Here is a 23,108-nt window from a genome sequence, read left to right as displayed (position 1 = left end):
GTACCATTACCTCACTTTGAAAAGGAGGGGATGTCACGTGACACATCCAACCCCATGTGTCCGTGGACAAGCTACAACATGACTAGGGTTCAGTTCAGTCAAGTCAGTCTAGAATAGGAAGTGATCTGGCACTTTTGTGAGTCTGTTCGCAGACCGTGCATGTCCAAACACTTAGAGTAGATGCATATCCTTTGGTTGCACATAGCATGACCATCAGATTCCATCAGGAGCATTTTTACAGTGCATAGACCTATTTTCCCTATTTTTGACATTTTTCACTTATTATTTTTAAGTGACTTTTGTTGGAAACTAGGTAGGGCAATTTTGCTATGTTTATATATATAGAAACCTAGTAGCGCTAGCACTTTCTTGCAGAAGAGGCAACAAGAACATTGTGTTCAACAGGCATCTCCTCAGCAGGAACCCCCCTGGCATGGGGACCTAGCGTTTTCAGCAAGACAAAGCCAACGTTTTTCAGCATTGTAGATACTTCAGCGTTTTGCATTGCAGACCAGCCCGGCGACATCAAGACACAGCAGATCATCTCTAGCGTTAGTAGATTCCCACAACAGATAGCAGATTCCCCCGCAAGATCATTTTCAGCCCTAGCGTTTTTGCATCAGCCTGGCAGTCCAGCGTTTTGCAGATCTATCGCGACAGAATCAGCCCTAGACTGAGTGTTTTCAGTTTTCAGCAATCAGTTTCTGCAGTAGAACTCCCAAATCTCACAGATCTCACCTTCCCGCAGCAGATCCTCGCCGCATGGTCAGATCCCGCAAAATTTGCAGATTCAGCCCGGAAACGCAGATTTCAGCATCTGCGTTTTCAGCGCGTCGTCGTTGCATCGTCGCCATCGACGTCACCGACATAGTCAGAATTTAGCCGAGAAAGATTTGCAGATTTCAGCCATTAGCATTTTCAGATTTCAGCCCATCTCGTCGTCGTCCTCATCATCGGCAAGTCCAAGCATTGTAGAGATTTGTGCAATCAATAGTAGACCGCTCTCGCCATAGAGGGTGGGGCCTTCGGAGGAGGGTTTTGACAATATTCGGGTGTCGTATTCTTCCCTCTCTATCTCTCAGTCTCATGCACCTTTATTCACAGTGTTCACCACTTTGTTTGTGTCCATTGCACTCTCTCACTAAAGGAACAGAAGGCTCTCCCTTCCGTAAGTAAAAGGAACCCTTGAGCACAGTTCGGAGCACTCATCTTGAGCAAAGTTCAACACTCACTTCCGTTGCACCTTATATGAGAGCTTCCAACCTGCAACCTTCCCAACTGTCTGTTCCGATGTGAGGAGTCTTCAGGAATATGGTGCAGCCGTCTGACCTTGATCCAGTGCAATTGCCTTAGCCACCGGCGTTGCCACCACCTCCCCTACCACCACCACTATCACAAACTGTTGACGTGTGAAGTCATTGAAGAGCAGAGCCAACCTTCAGATCACGGTCGAGGGGCCTAAAACCTAAGAAGAACAAGCAATAGCAGAAGAAGAAGTCCTACCAAGTTAGCAAGGTAGGATCTGTACGTAGTACGGATCTGTACGGTACGGTACGTTCGTACGGTACATATCGTACCGTACGGATTCGTGTTGTATGTTTTTTTTTTGTGGCGGTGCTGTGGCTAATGTGTGGAAATAAACCCTATTGCGTCGGCAATTTTTGGTTTGCCCTTCTTTAGCCTTATCCCAACGCTTAGTGTGGTAGACATTTTGACACAACTTGCATCTGTAGAGCACACACGAATGTCATTGCGGTGGTGAATATAGGAGGGCAAGCACGATCAGGAACTTGTATGAAAGCTTTGCCTTGGTTTGTATAATAGTGAACTAACATCCTTAGAGTGATACTAATGGATTTTTTTAATCAAGTACAAACCGTATTGTAGGTTTTTGGCTTTAAAAAAAAAAACCTACAAATTTTACGTACGTAACAACTCTATCCATTCGGTACTACGTACAGGTCGTACCGAATACGGACCGTACCTTACGTACCTTACCACCTTGCTACCAACTTATGGGACCCCGTTCAATGGGGCCCAAGTGACATAAAGGGATTAAAATAAAGCAAGACCCACACACAAACACAAGGACTTGCGCAATTGATGACGTGGCAGCAGTACGGATGCTCCGAAAATTGCGTTGACATGCTGACGTGGCAATTTGTACGGATTTCCGTGATTTGCGTTGCTGATGTGGCAGTTGTACGGTTTTCCGTAAATTACATTGGCAGCTTTTGGGTATTGCTTTTGGACCAGATGCTTTTGAGTTTGAAGGCTTTTCATGTAAACTGCTTTTGGGCCTAGGGCCTTTAAATATGAGGCCATGGGCTCATTCTCGGGCATGCTTCCTTGAGAAGGTGAGTGTCTGGAGTATCGGCCTTTACTGTGTTTTTGCAATATAAAGAAATACCGAAAGGGGCGCCAAGGTTTGGGGCCAATACTCTCTGGGGTGGAATTCCGCCACTCCGTGTCGTGTGTGCTCTCTTTCTTTCAGTTCAATTGTTATTGAAGTGCTAAAAGTCTGTTCTTTTTATTGGCACGTGGTGCCGGTCTTGTGACAACCGCCACCAGGCTACAATGGTTGGAGCCAGTATGGATAACCTTACTATCCGTACCCACCTTTCCCACGTGCGTTGCCACCAACTCCCCCACCACCATCGCCACCAGGCTACAATGGTTGGAGCCCGAATGGATACCCTTACTATCCGTACCCGAGGTAAAGGATTTCAAAGATGGTGGTATGACAATCAAAATTTTCACCTTTTTTGGGATGAAAGATCGGAAGAAGCATGCACTTCTTACAACAATTTGACTATATCTATGCTTTGGGGATTTATACAAAAGAATCCAAGATTTCTCGAGCAATGTGATTTCTTAAAGATAATGCATGCAGTGGTGGAATTCAATCGCAACACAATCGCATGCTCCAAGGACCGGGCAAGCTCTCAAAACAATATTTGCATGCAGTTATATGACTTCTCTCTTTGAAGTCCAGATCTTGTCAGAATGGGGCAACTTGAAACTGCTTGCCAAAGGTTTCTTGATGTCTACCTCTTGGTGTCCTTCTTTAAGTTCATTCTGTCGGAGGACGAGTGCCAACGATACACCATTGGATTGCCATCAGCGTTACAAGAGTATTGTTTGTCCAAGTAAGTCACAACCATGCAAGAGCTTATGGACCATGCTGCGGTTGGCTACAAACTGATGAAAAGAAAGCTGGAGTTTACCAAAGAAGCAACTGAGATCACTTTCCAGAACTCCCGACAACAAAGAACAAATTCTCGGGAGTCTCGTGAAAGTCAACCTCAAAGGCCTTGTCTGACACAACGTCAATGAGAAATCCTGTTACAAGAAGGGCGACGTTTTGAATGTTTTCAAACAGGGCATACGTTCAATACATGTCCTCAACAAGCCTCGACGTCTTCATAGCAATTTTCCGCTCTGATGACAGAAAGATCCATAGGGCAACCTCCGGCTAAGAGAGCTAGATCCGCTATTGGACTAGTACCTGATATTTATGGCATAAACCTCAAGAGTACAAGTGAATTGTGCAGAGCTTATGGAAAAGTCAACGGCTTAAAAGCCCTAATTTTCTTTGACCGTGAAGCTACAAAGAACTTCATCCATCCAGAATTCTTGAAGCAGATGGAGTTTGATTATGATGCAGAGGGATGAGAAATTGAAGACGAGTTAGCCACTGGTCAGGCCTAGAAGGTGGTACCTCTCATCGGTGACCATACAAGGATACCATGGAGAAGCCGATTTCCACATCATGAAGTTAGGCAATTGCGACATTCTCTTGGGCAAGCTTTGGCACGACAAGAATGAGGCGAACCTCCACATTGGAACCGTACCATTACCCTCATGCAAAAGGACAAGCGAGTTGTCCTCAAAGTTTGGTTGTTCGAACAAAAACCTGAATGAATTATCTAGTTGTTTTAAATACTTTTGAACTTTCTCTGAAAGTATTGTTTGAAATGGATTGTATGTGTTTTAAACCTGTCTTAGTGCCGATTTGAATTGTTTGACTCTGGTTTTAATATTGATTTCAATGCTGGGTGATTTACTCCCATGTGGAGTAGTGAAAAATGCTGTTTTGGTATCGTCTGAACCTCGGAATGACGCAGATGGGATGTCTGGGGAGTGTTTCGTTGTATACTTGAAAACCTTGGAATGACGCAAACGGGATGTATGGGGAGTGTTTTGTTGTACGTTGGAAAACCGCAGACAAGATGTCTAGGGAGCGTTTGGTTGTATGCTTGAAACCTCCATGCGGCGCAGGCTGCAGTCTAGGGAGTGTTTGATTGTATCAGTCCTCTGAGCTCATGGCCTAGACCTTTTTAGGTTATTCGCGGGGGGGGAGACGAGGTAGTCGTTGAGTAGCTTCATATCGTAGACGGTCTGTCTCGGGGTAGTGCTTAGCGACGCTGTTTGTTGTGTCTTGTAACATGCATATGTGAGCATTTGTGTTGCATTGTGATGTGCCAACCAATGAATATTCTTAATTGGGTGAGATTGCTTGGGTATGCAATTATTAGTACATTGAGACACCCGTTACAGATCAAATGAGGTCTCGGTGTGATGGCTAATTTGGCTACGCCAGAATATCAAGAGCTCCTATCTGGAATTACAGATCAACAAGGTCTCGGTGTGATGGCTAATTTTGCTATGCCGGAATATCAAGAGCTCCGATCTAAAATGAGAAAACTGATTGTCCCTTGGAATGACCCTCGGAAATTTTTGAGCTAACTCGAGTTGTTTTGCAAATATATGGTAATTGTGGACGATTACTCTTCTTTCAAGAAGGGGGGATGTCACAAACTGTTGACGTGTCAAGCCACTTAAGACGTGAACCGACTTGCAGATCCTGCCTGAGGAGCCTAAAACCTAGAAACAGTAGAAGAAGGAGAAGTTCCCACCAACTTGCAGTTCCTCGAAACATCTAAAAAGAGAGGTCCAAATGACTAAAAAAGTTTTTACTAACTTATGGGACCCCGTTCGATGGGGCCAAGTCCCTAGGACCTTAAAAACATGAAAATAAAACAGCCCACACAGACTCAAATGTATTCAGCATAAAGAAGATGACGAAGAGCTGTACGGATAGATTCCGCAATTCACGCTGATAGACTATACGGATTTCCGCGTTCTACGCTCAGTGCAGATTGTACGGACAACTTCCTAGCACTAGCTTTTGGGATTCTAGGTGTTTTAGACTAGATGTTTTTTATGTATTGCTTTTCCAAGGCCAAGGACCTTTAAATATGTGCCATGGGCTCATTCTTTGTCACGTCTCCGCATGGGAGTGCAGAGAACAGTGTACCCGCTTGTATCGTGTTGCAGCAATATAAAGAAATACCGAAAGGGGCACGAGGGTTTGGGGCTAGTGCTCTCTTGGGGTGAACCTCCGCCACTCCCCGTCTCGTGTGTCGTGCACTCTCTCTTTCAGTCCAGTTGTTTTGAAGTGTTTAAAGTTCTCTTTTGTTCTTTTCCGTTGGCACGTGTGCCCTCCTGTTACACTGTCAGTATTTGTTTATTCAATTTATCTCATAACAATTACAAGAGTCCTCTACCGATGTGGCATCTTGCTCATATGGGTGCAGATTAGGAGAGAGTGTGTGTAAAAGACTTGTACAGCTGGCTATTCAGCCCTTTAAATAGATGCGTGTTTGTGTGTGCGCGCGCGTGTAGAAATTGCAGATATGCCATTTGTCAATATCTTCCCTGTCTAAGTGAGCCTTTAGATGCCTGTTTTGGACAAATGGTCAGTTGCTGTGCTGCAAATATCTGTGTGAGAGGTTGCCCTTGGCTGAAAATGGCAGCTTTGAGTCGCATGGTGCATGAGACCACCTGCCATGCATGAGCTGCCACCTGCCATGCATGCCTTGTCCAAGCGTGCTCGTGCTTTGCTTGTGTTCCTTCATGTACAGAAAACAGAAAAGTTTGCAATCATGGTTTGCAAGCATGAATGCAAATTATCCATTCAATGCATCACTATGTAGTATGGCTACACACACCATTAAGCATTCATTGATACAGATTTGTCAAAATTGCATTCTGATCCAACATTTCACATTGGACTTTGCATGATGATGCAACCTTTCACATTGAATTGCACATCGTGGTCCAACATTTCATATTAGACTCATTGAGAGGTTCAATACTTGTCAATCCACCCGGGTTTGGCATTTTACATAAAAATTTTCCGGATGTACCAATGAACTAGCATTCACAGAGAGTGCTGTATTCACCTCCCAAGTTTATTGAAAGAAATGCTGACAAAGAAGTGGAATTACTCTCTTTTATGTAGTAGGCTTTGTATCAGGCTCAACGGCTCAACAGCAGAAGCCGCCTGTACTCTTGGAATGGTAGGCTCGTCCAAGGCAGGATAATTCCTGAACTTGACCAAGTACCTTTGGATGATCTTACCTTTTACCTTCTTTTCTTTGTGTGTGAGTACTTGTTCCGACTGAAGGATTTCTTCCGTCTCTTCAACTTCTGGCTGTTAATCGTCAATCATATCTTTTGGTACCTTCCCTTGAAAAGGGCGAAAGAGGCTCACATGAAAAGCGTTGTGGATTCTCCAATGAGGAGGCAACTACAAACGAAAAGAGACATCATTGATCTTTTCAAAGATTTGGAATGGTTCGTAATACCTCATACTAAGCTTTGGATATAGTTTTTCTTTGCCGTGCATCTTTTGCAATCGAGCCTTCTCAAAACAGAGAAGAACCCAGTCACCTTCTTTAAACGGCAATGCCCTTGGATGTTTATCTACTGCATCAGATACATAACATCATAGAAGATCCAGAACCATAGAATTTGTGATTTCCAATTGACCATCTGTCTATGGATGAAAAGAACAAGAGAACTTTAGTGTCGTTCGCATATTTCCAATAAAGCTCTCTAGAACAAGCTAGTCATTTGGGGATCTGTGTCAAAAATAATGGATGTAAGCATCCAATGTGTCACGTGACACATCCAACCCTATGTGTCCGTGGACAAGCTACAGCACGACAAGGGTTCAGTCAGTCTCGTCAATCTAGATTAGCAAGTGTACTGGCACTTTTGTGAGTCTGTTCGCAGACCATGCATGCCCAGACACTTAGTGTAGATGCATATCCTTTGGTTGTGCACATCATGATCATAAGCATTCCCATCAGAATCCTTCAGGGGAATTTTCTAGTGCATTTAGCCTATTTTTCCTATTTTTGACATTTTTCACTTATTATTTTTAAGTGACTTTTGTTGGAAAGTAGGCAGGGCAAATTGAGTAAGTTTGTATATGAGCAAACCTAGGCTAGCACTAATTGGTAGCAGAGGCAGTAGGAGCACTCGCTCAACAGGCAACTTCTCAGCAGAACCCAAGCCCCTAGCGTTTTTGCTCCACAACAACCACCTAGCGTTTTTGGACCAGCTCAGCCAGCGTTTTTGCTCTTGCAGATCCCTGGCGATAGAAGACTCAACAAGAGACCTAGCGTTTTGCAGTTGCAGGCCATCGGGCGACAGCAGAGCCATTTTCAGCCCTAGCGCTTTTGATTGCAGATCATGCCCAACATTTTGTAGATTTACCGCCACGGATCATCAAGAACCACCCGCGTTTTCAGTTTTCAACCCTCAGACACCGCAGATCAAGTCCCGAACCTCGCAGATCTCACCTTCCCGCAGCAGTTCCTCGCCGCACGGTCAGATCCCGCACAGTTTACAGTTTCAGCCCGGAAAACGCAGATTTCAGCATCTGCGTTTTCAGCACGTTGTCCTTGCATCATCGCCATCGTCGTCATCATCGACATAGAGTCAAAATTCAGCAGATAAAGATTTGCAGATTTCAGCCCCTTAGCATTTCTAGATTCAGCCCGTCTCGTCGTCGTCCTCATCGTCGTCGACATCATCGGCAAGTCCAAGCATTGTAGAGATTTCTGCAATCATAAGTAGACCGCTCTTGCCATAGAGAGTGGGGCCTTCGGAGGAGGGTTTTACATCATCCTTAGTGTCGTATTTCTCTTCTCTCTCTATCTCTCAGTCTCATACACTTGCACGCACAATGTCCATTCACTTGTTTGTGATCGTTGCACTCTCTCATTAAGAACGGAAGGCTCTCCCTTCCATAAGAACAAAAAGGAACCTTGAGCATAGTTCGGAGCACTCATCTTGTGCAAAGTTCAAACATTCATTCCGCTACACCTAACACAATGATACTTGAAGACCTGGCGGGTTGGGGTTTCTCAGACCCAACCCTAGCCGAGTTGCAGATCCCGGCCGAGGGGTCTAAACCCTAAGAAGAAGCAGCAGAAGAAGTTTTACCAACTTGCGAAGTCTTCTCAAGTGGCCTATTTTTAAAGAAGACTGTCAGAGAGACGGACACCACATGCCAACGGAAAAGATCAGATTGAATAACTTTAAGCAGTTTAAATAACAACTGAACTGAAAGAGATGCACAACACACAAGACGAGGAGTGGTGGTGTTCCACCCCAAGATAGCACTGGCCCCAAACCTTGGCGCCCCTTTCGGTATTTCTTTATATTGCTTCAACTCAGTATAAGCTGATACTCCACGTTGTGCACCTTCATCCGGAAGCATGCCAGAGAATGAGCCCATGGCACATATTTAAAGGCCCTTGGCCTATGAAAAGGAGTTTACATGAAAAGCATCAAACTCTAAAAGCATTTGGTCTTCAAAAGCTCCCAACCAGTAAAGCGCGAAAATCATACTGTTGCCACGTCACAAGGTGTCAACGTAAATCGTGGGCTGCCGTGCAGTGCCACGTGGCATGTCGCGCAAAACACGAAAGGTCTGTACATCTGTTGCCACGTCATCAATTGCTATGCAAAAGAGCCTATGTATGTGTGTGTGACATTTACTTCTAGTGACTTGGGCCCCCATCGGACGGGGTCCCATAAGTTGGTGGGAACTCCTCTTTAAAAATAGGCCACTCGGCAAGACTTTGCAAGTTGGTAAGACTTCTCTTGCTGCTTCTAGGGTTTAGGCCCCTCGGCCAAGTTCTACAGGTTGGCTCCGTTCGTTAGTGGCTTGACACATTAGCAGTTTGTGACAAGTAGCCTATTTTTAAAGAAGAGTTCCTACCAACTTATGGGATCACGTCCGATGGGGCCCGAGTGACCTAAAGAGATTAAATAAAATAGGACTCACTGACACACAATTTCTCTTGCGAAAATGATTGATGACATGCCAGTTGTTCAGACGCCCGCATTCTATGTTGATAATGTGGCAAGTTGTACGAACTTCCGCGAATTGCGATGGCAAGTGATGACGTGGCAAGTTGTACGGACGGCCTTCTGCACAAGCTTATGAGCACCATATGCTTTTAGGACTGGTAGCTTTTCATGTAATTTCTTTTGAAAGGCCAAGGGCCTTTAAATATGTAGCCTGGGTGTAACCGGCCTGTACAACGTAGAGGGCGGTACTATTTCAATTACCTTCTAACTTTACACAGAGCACTATGAACAAAAGAGAACACAGTTGTGTCCAGCGATTAGAATGTCACTGCACACACGAGACCGACTCCCTGTAGGCCCCAAAATTGGCGCCCCTTTCGGTATTTCTTTATTCAATTAACAGTTGATGATCTGTACACTTACGCCATACTCTCACAAAGCTGTCCAAACCTAGCGAGGGCTGAAAATGTAGGTTTTTGACCTGATTTTGGCAGTACAACGGCGCAAAAACCCCTATAGGTCAAAAACACCTGTCTAGGACGGATTCCCTGGCAATTTAGGAGCTTTCTGGTGAGCTGCACAAAAATTCAGCGTGCTGTAATTCTCTATTTTTCTGTTGTCAAGTGCCCAAAACACTGTACGCACGTCCCAAGGCTCTCACGGAGCTCCCCTGGTGTTCCCTTGCAGTTTAGGTGTGAAACCCTAAACGTGCAGAAAAACACCGCAGGCTGTAATTCTTTGTTTCGGATCGTTTTTAGCGGAGCAAACACGCCTACGTGCGTCCCAAGGGCTCCTGCATGCGATGGGACAGTTCCCTTGTGAATTAGACGAGTTTTCACGTGAGAAAACTCTCCAAACACGCAATCTTTCGCAATGGAACTGTGCGTACTTGTGGGGATTAGCAGTTAGCTAATCCTGTTCCTGTTCAGAAGGCTCTTGCCTTGGCAAACGCGCACAAACCCTCAGAATTGTACATATTCATCTAAGTAGCCCAACTAGTGGGGCATTACCATATGCGCCAAAAGGGAGAGAGAGATGCACGAGAGCAAATCATCGCGCTACATGAGACAGAGGAGAAGGCAAGCTTTCCATTAAAGCTGTCAACTTGCACCCACTACTCACACACACAGTGTAGGTCACTAATGAAGTTCAATTCAGCCCCCAGCCTAATTGGGCGCCTCCTCTTGCTGAGGTGTCTTGCAGGTTGCTCTCCTTATGCCAAGTGTCCAGTTTGCCCCTTTCAGTTAATTCCCTAGTTCCCACTCACTTATAAAGTTGTAAGTGACTTTCTGAGTGGCCCAGATTCCATTTGGCGCACATAGGCTTCCATACTCATCAGAATTCAGTGCTAGCTAGCCCGACTAGTCCCAGACTGACCGACCTAGACTCTCGATGTGAGAAACCTATTGGGCCGCAACCGTTTCACACTGGCCATGCAATGTCCACTTGCACCTTTTCAAGGGTTTTGAGAAAAACAAGTAAAAATAAAATAAAGAAAAATGTGTAGTACATATTTAGAGAAGGCAACAGGAAAAATACACCTCCTGGTGACACTGGGCTCCTACTTTGGCATTCTACCTAGTGGGAGAAGCAGAGCAGAGCCCAGGGATTGTACCTCGTTGAAGCAATAAAAAGAAATACCGAAAGGGGCACCAAGGTTTGGGGCCAATGCTTTTTTGAGGTGGAACTTTGTCACTCTCCATCTTGTGTGTCGTGCATCTCTTTCAAATCGGTTGTTTTGAAACGTCTAAAGTCTATTTAGTTTGTTCTTTTCCGTTGGCACGTGGCGCTCGTCCCGTCACAATGGTATCAGAGTTGCAAGCGTGTGCTTTTCTAAAAGCATACTGGTCCTTCAAGAGTAGACAAAGCAAGAAGGGGTGTCTAGATTATAGAAATTTTATTTATCGAAGAATCTTCATATCTGTACCATGGACTTATTAGCCACTCCCATGGTTAGTCCATTAATGACTTTGCCTGATAGTTGGGAATCTTTCGTTGTTTCACTTAGCAACAACCCCGCTTCAACCTTTGATGGTGTTCCATGCTCTACCCTGAATGAAGAAATCAAGAGGATGTCTAGTGGTGAAAGCAATGGCTCAGCTTATCGAGTTAAGAGGCAGATCTGAAAAGAGGGGAAATGCAGCCAATAAAGCCAAAAGCAGGAGTAGGAGCAAGGGAAACAACAGGTTGCTATCAATGTGGCGTAAAGGGCACAAAAAGCCTGATTGCCGATACGACAAGAAAGAGCAAGAAAAAAGAAACAACAGGGAAAGAAAAGGAAGGATGACAAGAAAGATGATGACAACTCTTACTCAAAAGAAGTTGCCGGGGAAAATGTAGCATCTAGTGTGGTCATTAAAGAGCTTCCTGACACTGAAGAAGTGCTTGTTGCACCCTCATACATTAATGGAGATGTTATGGCAGCAGCAGATGATATGCACATCACCAAAAGGGAGGTGATTGATGCTTTACTTTCAGCTCATGATGTGTTGTCCCAATCTTAGATAGTGGACAGCGGTGTCTCCTTTCATGTTACTCCCTCTTTGGAGTCATTTTCTTCATGCATTGCAAGTTGCCTAGGCAAGGTCTACTTGGGCAACAACTATGCATGTGAGATAGAGGGTGTTGGCACCATTTATTTGGCTCTTGAAAATGGTCAAGAGCTGATTTTGCAGGATGTACGATATGTCCCTGGCATTAAGAAAAGTTTGCTATCTGTGGTGGAGCTGGATGCGAAAGGTTATTTCACTACTTTTGGTGGTGGGTCTTGGAAAGTACACAAGGGTTCTATGCTGATTGTAAAAGGCAGCAAGAAGGGGACTTTATATTATTTGTATTGCAAAGCATTACCTGGTAAGTTTTTGGCTGTAGCAGAAGTCCATTCTCCAATGTCCATTCTCCAATGGAACTTTGGCACAAAAGACTTGGACATATGAGCCAGAAAGGCTCTCAGATTCTCTCCTCTTTAGGGAGATTTGATGTAAAAGGTCTTGGTCTCGACTTTTGTAATGATTGTATATATGGAAAACATGTGAAGTCTTCTTATTACTCTGGTGTCGCTAAGAAGTCTAATGCTCTTAATCTGGTACACTCTGATGAATTCACTATGCTTGTTAGTTCATATGGGGTGTACGATACTTCGCTACTTTCATTGATGATTTTAGTAGAAAGTCATGGGTGTATGTGTTAAGAGGGCAAAAATGAAGTGTTGGATGCTTTCAGGTGGTTTTATGCTTTTATTACCACACAGAAAGGGCTTAAAATGAAAGCAATTAGAACGGATAATGGGGGAGAGTATGTCTCTAATGAGTTCAACAAGTTTTGCAAGATGCATGGCATTAAGCGTTCGGGAGGTGACGACTCCTTATAACCCTGCATCAAATGGTGTGGTTGAAAGATGTAATCGCACACTTTGTGAGAGAGTCAGATGCATGCTATCCACAGCTAATCTCCCACAGGAGTTTTGGGGAGAGGCTCTTAAAACTACTGTTCATGTATGCAATCGCTTTCCGAATCGTGCTTTGAAGAATGGAATCTTTAAAGAGGTTTGGTGTGGCAAAACCTGCTTCATATGACCATTTGCGTGTCTTTGGCTGTGAGGCCTTTGTGCATGTACCTATAGAACTGTGGACCTAACTTGACATGAAATCCATCAAGGAGATCTTCATGGGTTATGGATCTTCCTGGGTTATGGAGATGAGGGGGAGATGGGTTATAGAACTTGGGTACCTCAGAACAAGAAGATAGTACGTAGCCGAGATGTAGTGTTTAATGAGGCAAAATTGTTGAATAATGCTACACAAAGTGATCTTAACAAGAAGAAGGTCAAATTTCAACATGGACAGCCAGTCATTAATTAGCCATTAGATGAAGATTTTGTTCCTATTGATGCTGAAAATGAGCAGCAACTTGTTGTACCACTGCCAGAAGATCATGGGCAGCCAATGGATGCACAGGATGGCACTACCACGTCATCAGTTTGTGACAAAGGGTACATTGGAATTGCAGGGATTTTGTGATTTAGACATGGCAGAGATCTGGACACTCCAAAATCCACCAATGGGTATGTCTTTACTCTTGCTGGTGGGCTATTTCTTGGTGTTTAAGACTACAGAAGCTTGTGGCATTGAGCACTACAGAGGCTGAATATATTTCAGCCACAGAGGCCTCCAAAGAAGCTGTTTGGCTTAGTCGTCCTTTCAAAGATTTTGGACTTCCTGCACGTGCTCTAGTGCTTGGTTGTGATAGCCAGAGCGCAATATATTTGGCTAAGAATGCCATGTTTCATGCACGTACCAAACACATAGATGCTCAGTACCATTTCATTCCATAGGTCCTGGATGATGGTATTGTCACATTGACTAAGATCAAAACCCAAGATAACCTTGCAGATGTCCTCACTAAGAGTCTTGCAAAGGCTCAGCATAAACATTGCATATAGTTAGTGGGAGTTGGTTAGCTTAAAGGTACCACTTCGGGGTCTTTAAGTCAGAGGTTGTTGGGTATAAAGACCCTCTCCTCTTTATAAACTCACACAACTCTCACCGGGTGTGAACACACCCTTCTTGTATATTGTACCCTAAGCATCTAAAATACATTCAGTACCGATCGAATAAGGTACACACCACTTTCTGCGTTCGCTCTCTCTCTCTCTCTCTCTCTCTCTCTCTCTCAAGCTTGCACGTTGCTGCAGAACCTCAGCGCTACCACCTGCTAGCCCTTGCGCACCCATCACATATAGTGGCTTACGTTAAACGCTTGGACAGTATGTGAACTGGAATGAAAGGTCCCTATAGATCTCATGCAATGATCAAGGCGAAAATGTTGCTATCCAACGAAAATAGCGTGCTCGTCCGCTCCCGGACCGTATCGGAGCGTTGTAGAGGGACGTCCTCATAGGATATATCTCCATCTGCAGAGCTGTCGAAAGGCTGAAAACAACACAAACGAAAATGGGGCAGCCCACCGGTGTTTTCAAAATGTGCTAAGAGGAAGAGGCTAACTATAACATTTGATACTGTGGCAGCGGAAGCACGCGTGCACACGCGCACACACACACACACACACACACAGACGAATGGCATAAGCCCATGTTGCATGACCAACGGTGTGCCCCTTTGGAGGGGGCCTAGCAGATACAACTCACATGAGAGTGAGGGTGCCTATGGTGCCTATATAGCTCCATAGGAGCAGGTCGGCCGTCCATGTAAATGTCCCCACGGCCCCAAAAAGTAAATGCAGGATATACCCAACAAATGTTACCCACATAAAATGGACAAGGACCCATAAAATAGGTCTGGCCGTCCAAAGTGGCTGGACCTGGACAGTATGCAGCCTAAAAATACAAGTATGCCCTATCCTAGGTGAAGAGTAGAGTGTTGTAACTCTAATAGACCACACATATGAATGTGCCAATGGTAGGACCTCTACAAATACCCAACGCTAAAAATTCATAATTCGGTTAAAAAAGAGAGAATGGGCAAAATGCTTGGTGCAAACCCTAGAATCCCTACTAGAAGGGTGAAAAGGTTGCCAACCCACAACCAAGGGCATGTGTGCACGACTGAAAGCCTGTAAGGAGTGAGCATTTGGAAGGTGAAGATAAAGATTCACTCCTACAGGCTTTCAGTCGTACACGCGCTTTCATCTGCGCGCGCTCGCGCGCGCACACACACACACACATTTCTAGCATTATGCTTATGTTTCATGTTTATTTTTTTGGCTAATCAATGTCAATGAGTTCACCCTTTATTTGACAGTTGGCAGGGCTAATCAAGGACTCAGCAGGGGTTGTGACTACCAATACTGCTGCTGTGCAGCTTGCTTGCGCACTGAAAAAACCCAGGTTTGCCTCCATGATGCTTTCTCTCAAACATGTGATTTTGTTAGCAGAGTAGTGGGTACATATTGCTTTTTTAGGGTCTCCATGTTATAGCTTAGCTTGGGGGTTAAACAATAGCACTTATGTCTGTGTTTTTTAAAAGTTTGAAGGTCAGAAATTTTGCAATTTCTTCTGATGTCTTTGTGGCCATGACTTTCAAGTACTTTCTCATTTACTTTCAGTTGTGGTAGGAAAAAAACCCTTTGCTCTATGTTTGGCTTAAGTAAAGCTGAAGTCTACATCTTTGTTATTTGTTGCAGTGTTGCCTTGTTTTCGTCAGCAGAAAAAGCATCTTTATTTGTCCCTCATGCAAAGGAGAGAAGCTGTACTGTAGTTGCATCCGAAACCGGAAAGCTTGTCGATGTTGACGTGAAAGCAGCAATTAGGGCAATGAAGGCGATTGAAGAAACAGCATTGGTTGCAGCTTGAGGTATTGGGAAGCTAGAACCTTGCAAGTACTCACTTTTGAGTATATTTATGGAAGGAGCAATGGCTTTCAACTGTATAATGTAAATTTTTTGTGTTTTATATTTGAGCCAACTGTCCCATGCCACCCATCATGACCATTGTAAAATACCTTCGTAACTTTGGCAGCTAGCTGTGAAAGGGCATTACAGGGCTATGGCCTTCCACATCTAGTCGTTGCGGCTCAAGATACGCTCGTCATCTGTATGGACATGGGTATAATCGTTGGTCTCATTTCGTTGATACTGATCAATATCAGGGTCAGTATATGTACTATACCACTGCTGCAAACGGTTTTACCAAACCATGCCATGCAGAATCAATATTCCTTTTCAGCAATTGATGCTGTCTGTAGTTGTCATTAGTGCGAATGGAAAGATTTGCAAGCAATCAATTCAAGGTAGCAAATGCCAGTAGGATAGTGGATGTTAATTCACACAATGACATGAGCATCAATCACTCGACGGAACAATAATCTAACCACACCATTAATATAGATTGCAATCTATAGAGTACTTGGAAAATAGGAAATTCCAGTTTCAGTGGTGGGCAACCAGTGAGCTCAAGATTATCATTATCAATTAATTATCTGGAATAGGACTTTAAAAGACGTCACAAGGGAAGATTAAAATTGAAGAAATGACTGGAGATCAGACATTTGAGATTGGAAGCGCACAATGTATTATAGTCAGATGGATGTTGATCCAGAACCAACAACTCAAGCTGATATACAAGCATTGGAAGTTCAATGTATAATGTGGGGCAAAACTATACAGCAAAGCTCTTAGCAACTATCACAATAGAAGCAATGGTCTTAAACTAATAGTACCTGCACATGGCACAGTGGACCTTGTTTCATAGGTTTTAGCCGTCGCTACTTGCCATAGAGCTCTGTTTGTGGTCTTTGATTTGTAAACCGAGGCATGCGAAGGTGTCTAATGGGAAAAGGGTAGACAAGGCCACGAAAAGTAAACAAGGACATGGGATAGGTGAACAAAAGCGAACTTTATTAACATGTGGACTCACATTTGACCACATTGTTAGCTCATCAACCTCCCAATGTCGAGGTGCGGGGTTCTAATCTCAAACCCCTACCGTCCATCGACTTTTTTTTGCACCCTTCCCTTGCCCCAAGATTTGTGCGCTTCACCCTTTGCCGTCAATTCCACCACCTTGGGGCATTTAAGACCCCGTGTCGAATAGTGCTGAGGATTGTCGTGTGATCGTCAATGTTCGCCTGCAACAGGTGTTACCGATGTCTTCCTTGTTAGAACACTTGCTTTGAAAATCTTCAAGGCAAGCTACAATATATCATGTAGGAAAAATGTTTTTGGCAAGCCTTGGTTCTGACCCGTTCTCAACTTGCCAACAAAGCTGGTCAAGTGTAGTAAACACTAGCGGAATTATAGCATGTCTTGTGTTCAATCTTTGAGTTTGCAATTCCATTTCACTTTTTGTCTGATTTTCGTGGTATCTTAAATCTGATCTAATAAGTAACTCCAAGTCTTCAACTTGGAATAGCTATCAAAAGTGACTAGCTCATTCCATTTTGGCGATCACGGTGGTGAGCTCAAGCTAAGACAGGGAACCTATCTCCTAGTTGGAGTTTGGAGTTAGCTGGCATTTGCAATGCCGCCCAGAAGATCACGAAGAGGGAGGAGACCTACCATAGTATTCGCATAGGAACATGACCATATCAGCATAGTGGCTAAAGAGTTAAAGCAGGGATTTGAGGGTGGGCCTGACTTTGAGAATGATGAGAGGAATGCTAACCTCGACCAGAAAGAGACTGATGGGCTTGGGGGCTCTCAACACTCTGATCAGTCGAGGAGAAGGCATTCAGAGAGAGCTGAGAGACGTTCTTGCTTGCAGGGGTCTCATAAAGCATACAAGAAGGGCAAAGGGAAGGATCATATGGATGGTAGTGATGGAAGCAGACGAAGTTGGAAGACAATACATAGGAAGTCCGAGAGGAAGAATGAGGCATAGTCATAGAGACAGATGATCAATACAACGATAGATGGGATGCTAGCACTGATCATTACAACAAGCATAGAACCAAAGAGAGGAAGTTGAGCCAGAAGAAAAAATCCAAACACATGGATCACGAGTCACATCATCACAGGACCGGATATGCCAAGATATCTAGTGACCTCAAAATTGTTTTTCCTATATTCAAGGGTGGGAAGAAAGATGATCTCGATGTCCACATACAATAATTTGAGCAATAAGAGTTCAAGGACATTGATGAGGATGGATGGGGAGAGTACTTTCCACAAACCTTGAAGGACGTAGTAAGGAAGTGGTATTACCACTGCCTAGCTTGCAAGATGAAGACATACAATGAATCAATCAAGGCATGTCATCTAAAGTACATTGATAATAGATGAACACATATTGTGGGAATTGGATAAGATTAAGCAAGGTAAGCTATCAGTCAGAAAAGATAAAAGAGATTACAAGGAAACTGAACGAATCTTCTTCAAAGAAATGAATGTGAGCTTGGTGATGAAGGCATACTGTGTGAACTGAGTAAGATTGATCAAGTTAAGCTATAAGTTAGAAGCTATGTCAAAAAGCAACTGTACGAACCTTCTTAAAAAAAACAAATGCGAGCTTTGTTTCTCAGTGGCTTCAGAAGTAAAAAGCTCAGGGAATATGAGGTGCTAGCATCGACAAAGAAATTCAGTGATTTGGTGCAAAGGGCACTGAAACTAGAGCAACTAGCCAAGAAAGAGAGGGGTCACAAGGAGAGAAGAGACTCGAGTGACAGCGAGTTATCAATAGAGGGGTCAAAGTCCAGCTCCAGTTCAAGCTCATCTGACAATGAGTCAGATGACTAGGCTAAGAACAAGAAGAAAGGGTCATGGATGAAGAAAATTGAGGCAATGTCCAAACAGATTGTTGAAATGTCAAAGATCAAACCGTCAGTGGGCAAGGTCGAGACCTGATGTTGAAATGCAAGTCAGAAGATCGCAGATCTGATGATTGTTGCCAATGCACACACTGCAAATGTCCATGTATAGAACAATTGCAATATCCGGATGCATCATTTAAAGAAAGAAAATGATGTATCAATGATCGCATTGAAAAACCTAGAAGTACCAAAGCAAGATGGAATACCTTGTATGAGAGAGAACAAGAACATTACCAGCAATGGGCCTAGGAGAGAAAAGTATCAGGGCACCAATGGTAGGAGCAAGGTAGAGCTAATTTCGAAAAAAGAAATTTCAGTTGTTATACTTGTGAGAAGTATGTACACTTTGCAGCTCAGTCTCTAGACAGTGTGAAACCAGAGGGGTCCATTTATGCTTCCATTCACTGTCATGATGTTCAACAAAACTCTTGGCCACGAGATGCACAATTTCATGGATGGATACAATAGCTAAAATTAGCTGAGAATGACACCAAAAGACAAAATGAAAATGACATTCATCACTGAATGGGGAGCATTCATGTCCTTAATCATGCAAACAATGATGTCTGATGTTATGGCTTTTTGTAAAACTTGTGATATTTTCCAGAGAATGGAAAGACCAACAACAACAGATATGACGCCTTTGACCACCATACAATCATTAGGGGTTTTCATGAAGTGGGGCATGGACTTTATGGGTCCATTCAAGAAGGTCACCCCAAGGAGGAACATGTATATGGTGATGGCCACATGTTATGTTGGCAAGTGGTGGAGGCCAAATCATTGCCCAATAACAGAAATTCAAAACTGTGGTTCTTGTATGAATATATACTATGTAAGTTTGGCTATTTAATCAAGATAGTTTGTATATGGTGATGGCCACATGTTATGTTGGCAAGTGGTGGAGGCCAAATCATTGCCCAATAACAGAAATTCAAAACTATGGTTCTTGTATGAATATATACTATGTAAGTTTGGCTATTTAATCAAGATAGTTTTAGACCAGGCAACTCATTTCATCAACGAAACAATTCAGATCCTGATTGAAATCTATTTGATCAAGCATAAAAAATCAACACCCTAATATCCAACATGCAATGGACAAGTTGAAAGCAGTAACAAAACAATCAAGACACTTTTGACTAAAATTTTTGTGAAGGAACCCCATAATTGGGATGAGAAGCTTCAAAAATGACACGATGGACCTACAAAATAACTCACAAGGTTACAATTGGCATGACTCCATTTTGGATGGTGTACATGACGGAAGCACTACTGCAAATGGAGATTGCAATCCCTAGCATCAGGATGGCTGTCAAACACGACATGGGTTTTAATTCAAGTCTGAAAAATTGGCTGGTTGAATTGTTGAAGCTGGATGAAATAAGACAAAGGGCAATGTTGGAATAGGAGGTGGTCTAGCAAAGAAGGAAGTGTTGGCATGATAGTAATCTGAAGGTTAGGTAATTCAAGAAAGGAGACTTGGTCTCATTATACCAATCAAAGTTCTCCCTAAGAAACCTAGTATGAAATGGTGGGACAATATGAGGTAGATTGGGTCGTGTTGGTGTCTAAGCATCCAGGTTTCTCAGTTAAGACATTGCAAAAGAGAGAGCAGACTCTTGGAAAAACTTTTGGGAAAAAAATCAAACTACAATCAAGAGGTTTGGGTCAATAATGAAAAAAAACAAAGCTCATGAGGTGCCAGCCCTTTCCTCTCATTTTGAAGGGATCAATCAAAATAAAGTGCAAGGCAGTGCCTTGGAAGAGGAGCACGTAGAATGGCTGAGGATTAAACAGACCCTCCTGGACAATGAATAAACACACTCAGATTGCATGCCAAAGAGATTCATGTTAAGAACAAGGAAGCTAGTAGGAATGCACTACTTAGATCTATCAAGGTGAGGAAAAGACAAGCCACCGTCACATCATTGCTTGACTATAAAGGGTGAGAAGATCACCAACCTAGACCAAATGGCTTAGATGATGCTTGGCCATCTCAGTAAAATTATTGGGAAGGAGGACTTGTCCTTATCCTCTAATAGCTTTATTGAAGCAGGAAATAGTAAGGGGACAAATCCAAGGATTGAAAATCCAAAATGGCAACCAAATGGGTAAAAGCATGTATTGGTGGTACCCTTTAAAAAAACTGGGGACTTTATACTTTTAGATTCTACATGAGAAAATTTATCCATTGATATATAACATGCTAGTTTATTTTACATGTAACACATGAAGATGGGGCTTGTAAAGTGCTACCAAAGGATTGTCCAAGACACCCCTTTTTGGTACCACCAATACATGCTTTGGCCCAAATACTAGTTAAGATGTTAGCAAGCAATTCGTTATTGTTTTTGCAAGCTGAACAATACAATGTCAGAAAGATATTGAAGCTGGTTCACCTTTTTGCAATAGCATCTGGTTCCCAATGTAGTATTGAGATTAATCTCTCTCTGAAGATGACAACTTCAACTATGTTGGATGGACATGAGAAATTGTTAAAAGGGGCAATATTTTTAGACACTTGGAAATATCTATGGGGGAGGGGACGACCTTCAAACAAGCTTTTGATTAGCTTCAGGACATGCTTAAACAAACGATAAAAAGATGGGACTTTATCTTGCTTCCGTTTCATTTCCGGGCAAGACTCATAATACCTTCATGATATTGTACATTACCTTTGCCTCTCCTTTCCTCCAATTATCTTAGAGGAACTGGAAGGTATTTCTCAAGTCCATAGAGGAGTTTCTATGGAGAAACAAAGTAACTGGAAGCAGGCTGTGGCAATGGGGTATGTGGGAGGCCGTGGAAAAGCTGAAGAATCAGGGAGGTTTAGGCATCCTAGACCCTTCCATTCACAGTACGGCCCTTTGTGCAAAACCGTTTTGGACTTTGGCCGAGAATCTAACGAGTTGGCTTTGTATAGCTATGGAAATGGTGATGAATGCAAATTTTGAAATTTAGAGGGGACAAGTGGGTGAATCTTAACATGCAAAATAGACTTTTGTCCCCAAAGGAGTGCAGTTAGAGCTGGGGGGGTTTCACTGGTAGATTCATAGGCAAATGCTGTAAAGTCACCTCCACACTCATTTGGGATGAAGAGACTAGATACTAGAAAAACATCGCACTGCGTTGGTCTCCTTGGGGCCCCATTTTACACGGTTTTGTTCTTGATTTCCATTGGACCGAGACAAAGGTTTTGGCACCATAGTCTCTCATTAGGAGATTTTGGAGGTCTTTTAGAGGGACCTATTTAAGAGAGAGAGAAAAGAAAGCGCATTCAATGAGTAGCAAGGCAACATAACGTTTAAAAAAATGTGAAATAGATTAAGAAATAGGATAAAGCATTCCAAAATGGGAAGAATCTGAAATTCTTTGTAAGGTAACATCTTGTTTTTACGAGGTTGGCCATATTAGTATGTGGACCCATTGGTAAGGGACTTTGCTAGCCATCAAGGTACTAAAAGATAGTGACTTAAAAGCTATCATACTCCCACTACTATCTATCACTCTATTAAGAAGGTTTTCAAAACTTATCATTACTAGCAAGCTATCTTTCTTCTTACACTCAAAACTATGGCTTCTTTTTCTTCTTCTTCTTCTTTCCGCCCTAAAAGCTCTAGGGGTTGCTCTATTTTCCCCCAACTAATCTCACCATGAGTTTACCAAGGAGGCCTAGCAGCATCATGAGCTCTATTTCCATCTCAAACTCCATCACCGCAGATAATCAATGGCAAGAGTGGAGGATAGGCAAAGGTTCTTGGGTTTTCATGCAACCAAGAAGAAAAAAAGGTCCTTTACAACAAATCTTTTTTGTTTCGCATGGAAATCTCAAGTGCTGGATTTTAAAGTGGAGATTGGTAAGAAGACTGTAAAAGATCATGGAGGTAATGTCTCAATGGTACATCACCCATGATGCAACTATAAGTGATTTTTTATCCTTCTTTTTATTCTCTTCTTTTTTGACTTTTCTATTCCCTTACATTTAGGTATTACACTTACAAATGTTTATTGTTCTTCGTATGAGGAATGGGAGCCAGCGGAGTGCCTCATAGGCCTCATATTTGTAACCCATTCTCACATTGGTATTTTACAGTATGTTGGAAGAACAAGCAGGAGCCTTGCAGATGAGGGCATATTCTTCTATGATCATTTCTACCAACTCAACCAAAGGAATAAAAAAGGAACATTGTGAAGGTTGAAAGCATGGTTTGGTGGTACAAAAAAGGATTTTCCTTGACACAACATAGGCTTGGTGGTTCATGTGTGTCAAAATAGAGGACCTTTTAATTGGAATTGGAGAGGGGCCATGTATTTCTTTGTTTTTAAAGGAATTTTTAACTTTTGAAACATGCCACTCCCTAAACGAGGTGGGGGGTAAGGGCGGGACCAAGGGGGTTATGGTTCCAACACCTCTGTGTGTGTGTGTGTGTGTGTGTGTGTGTGTGTGTGTGTCTCTCTCTCTCTCTCTCTCTCTCTCTCTCTCTCTCTCTCTTTGAGAGAGTTTGGCATCGTGTACCTTGCACTCTCCTTACTTTTAAGTTGTGGCATGCCATATGTCAAATTGTTAATTATGTTAATGACCTATAGTTATATACCAAATGCAAATTAAAATGGTTGTAAATGTTAGTATTATAATGCGATATATTAGAGGTCGATATAGTTTTAGGT

At 43.0% G+C, this 23,108-nt stretch overlaps 1 protein-coding gene across 1 annotated transcript in view; it reads left to right on the top strand.

Moving 5' to 3' along the window:
• Positions 1-15,859, top strand: part of PNSB1 (NDH-dependent cyclic electron flow 1) — a 49,183-nt gene extending 33,324 nt beyond the window's left edge. Inside the window, exons 5-6 of the mRNA XM_086515830.1 lie at positions 14,934-15,019; positions 15,316-15,859. Of these exons, the coding sequence (XP_086371956.1) occupies positions 14,934-15,019; positions 15,316-15,484 (255 nt within the window). The 3' untranslated portion in view covers positions 15,485-15,859. The remainder of the gene's footprint in view (positions 1-14,933; positions 15,020-15,315) is intronic.
• Positions 15,860-23,108: the final 7,249 nt, after the last annotated feature.

Source organism: Adiantum capillus-veneris, chromosome 7, assembly GCF_014529385.1.
Source record: "Adiantum capillus-veneris isolate H3 chromosome 7, ASM1452938v2, whole genome shotgun sequence".
In the NCBI taxonomy this organism is placed as follows: domain Eukaryota; kingdom Viridiplantae; phylum Streptophyta; class Polypodiopsida; order Polypodiales; family Pteridaceae; genus Adiantum; species Adiantum capillus-veneris.
The sequence above is the reverse complement of the archived record's forward strand: the minus strand, read 5'-3'. Positions and strand labels throughout refer to the sequence as shown.